Raw genomic sequence first — 1,906 nt, 5'->3', positions numbered from 1 at the left:
GCTGGGGTCCCAGCTGGGAGCCGTGGGAGCCAGCCGAGGGCTTGGCGGGGAGGAGGCAGGAAGTGCCGGGGTGGGTGGGGAGCCAGGAATGCGAGCAATGCCTGGCCACACCCCTGCGCCCCAGCTTTCTGGGCCTCCCCGGCCAGCCTTGGTCCCGCCACAGGCCCTCACTGAGGACCCAGCACCCAAAGTGAGGTTCCTGGACCCCGCTCACAGCGGGTTTCAGTTTGGGGTCAGGAGAACGCGGCCGGAGCCTCAGCGTGTCGGCCAGCGCTCGTCGCTGCTCTCGGGGGGCCTCGGGCCGCCCCCAGGCAGCCGCAGGTGCTGCTGGGCCCTGGGGTCCACCGGGGTCTCAGCACAGCCCCGGAGCAAGAGGCAGCAGCTCTGTCCGCGGCATGCCTCGGGTGAGGTGGTCAGATGGTCTCCGCGGGGTCCTGACGGGGTGTCGGGCGGGCTCTGGGGCTCCGGAAGGGTCCTGGAGTTAGGGCACAGGCTGCCGGGAGGCCACGCCCCGGCGTCAGGGAGGCGGGGGCCAGGCCGCACCTGCTGTGCCTGGAAGGACACGCTCGGCCCCCCTGTGGTGGCCGCCCACGGGAGGCCGGGCCCGGAGGGTGGCGGTGGGGCCGGGCGGCAGGGGTCACAGCCTCAGGCCGGAAGACGTCTGCTGCCCCACCTGGCCAACCCCTGGACCCCGGGGGGCGGGGCGCACCCAGCCCGCACGTCCTCACCTGCACCCATGCTGCACCCGCGCGTCCCTGGAAACCTGAGCTGCGGACCGCCCGCCCGGGCCATGTTTAACTGAGCGCCTGAGCCCGGCGGCCGGGGCCCTGCGGCCAGCTTGGGGCGGGGTCTGGGGCGGCCCCTGCCCGCAGCCCCACCGGGAGCCCCCCTGCAGGATGCCGGAGGTAGGCAGGCAGGCAGGCAGGCAGGCCGGCCCAGAGCCGTGGGCGGGAGGCGGGCACCCCCCAGAGGCCGGCTGCGGGGCGGGGGGCCGCTCCCTCTGGAATGCGAGTAAACGGCAGAGCTGCTGGCCGCAGGCCTGGGCGCGTGTCCTCCGTGGGGGGCGGGGCAGGCCCCACAGCCCTCCTGGGGAGCTGACAGCAGCTCCCCCCCTTACCCCGCCCCCCGCTGACCTCTGCCTGGGGGCCTGGGTCCCCGAGGCCTCTGCTCGAGTCTGCAGACTGGGCTGTGCCGGGCCCTGGTCGGCGCCAAGGGGCCTCCCCTCACACAGGGACCTCGGGGGCACGGGGCCGGCGCTGACCACGTCTGTGTTGTAGGGTGTCAACGGGGCCTCCAGGGAGCTGCGCCCCCGTCTGTGCCACCTGCGGAAGGGCCCCCTGGGCTACGGGTTCAACCTACACAGTGACAAGTCCCGGCCCGGGCAGTACATCCGCTCCGTGGACCCCGGCTCTCCCGCCGCCCACGCCGGCCTCCGTGCCCAGGACCGGCTTGTCGAGGTACCCGCGGGCCTGGGGCGCCCCCATGTCCCCACTCGCCCCCTCCGCCCCCCGCGGGAACTCGAGCCGTGCCGTGGCTGGCGGCGGCATGAATGTTTGATGGGTGCCCGGCGGGGTCGGGGATGCGGCGCCGGGTGCTGACCGCCGCCCGTGGCAGGTGAACGGGCAGAACGTGGAGGGCCTGCGCCACGCGGAGGTGGTGGCCAGCATCAAGGCGCGGGAGGACGAGGCCAGGCTGCTGGTGGTGGACCCCGAGACCGACGAGCACTTCAAGCGGCTGCGGGTCACCCCCACCGAGGAGCACGTGGAAGGTGGGTCCCCGGGGGCTGCGGGGGGCTGGCGCCGGGCAGCCGCTGAGCCGCTGTCCCCACAGGTCCGCTGCCGTCACCGGTCACCAACGGGACCAGCGCTGCACAGGTGAGGGGGGGCAGGACACCATGGGCTGCCTT

General features: G+C 74.5%; 1 protein-coding gene across 1 annotated transcript in view; it reads left to right on the top strand.

Moving 5' to 3' along the window:
- The first annotated feature begins 435 nt into the window (after positions 1 to 435).
- Positions 436 to 1,906, top strand: part of SLC9A3R2 (solute carrier family 9, subfamily A (NHE3, cation proton antiporter 3), member 3 regulator 2) — a 2,505-nt gene continuing 1,034 nt past the window's right edge. The window contains exons 1-4 of the mRNA XM_012731696.1: positions 436 to 905; positions 1,278 to 1,457; positions 1,615 to 1,768; positions 1,831 to 1,901. Of these exons, the coding sequence (XP_012587150.1) occupies positions 897 to 905; positions 1,278 to 1,457; positions 1,615 to 1,768; positions 1,831 to 1,901 (414 nt within the window). The 5' untranslated portion in view covers positions 436 to 896. The remainder of the gene's footprint in view (positions 906 to 1,277; positions 1,458 to 1,614; positions 1,769 to 1,830; positions 1,902 to 1,906) is intronic.

The sequence above is a fragment of the Condylura cristata genome, unplaced genomic scaffold (genome assembly GCF_000260355.1).
Source record: "Condylura cristata isolate star-nosed mole 26May11 unplaced genomic scaffold, ConCri1.0 scaffold00032, whole genome shotgun sequence".
Lineage (NCBI taxonomy): Eukaryota > Metazoa > Chordata > Mammalia > Eulipotyphla > Talpidae > Condylura > Condylura cristata.
Note: the sequence above shows the minus strand (reverse complement) of the source record. Positions and strands in the feature narration are given on the sequence as shown.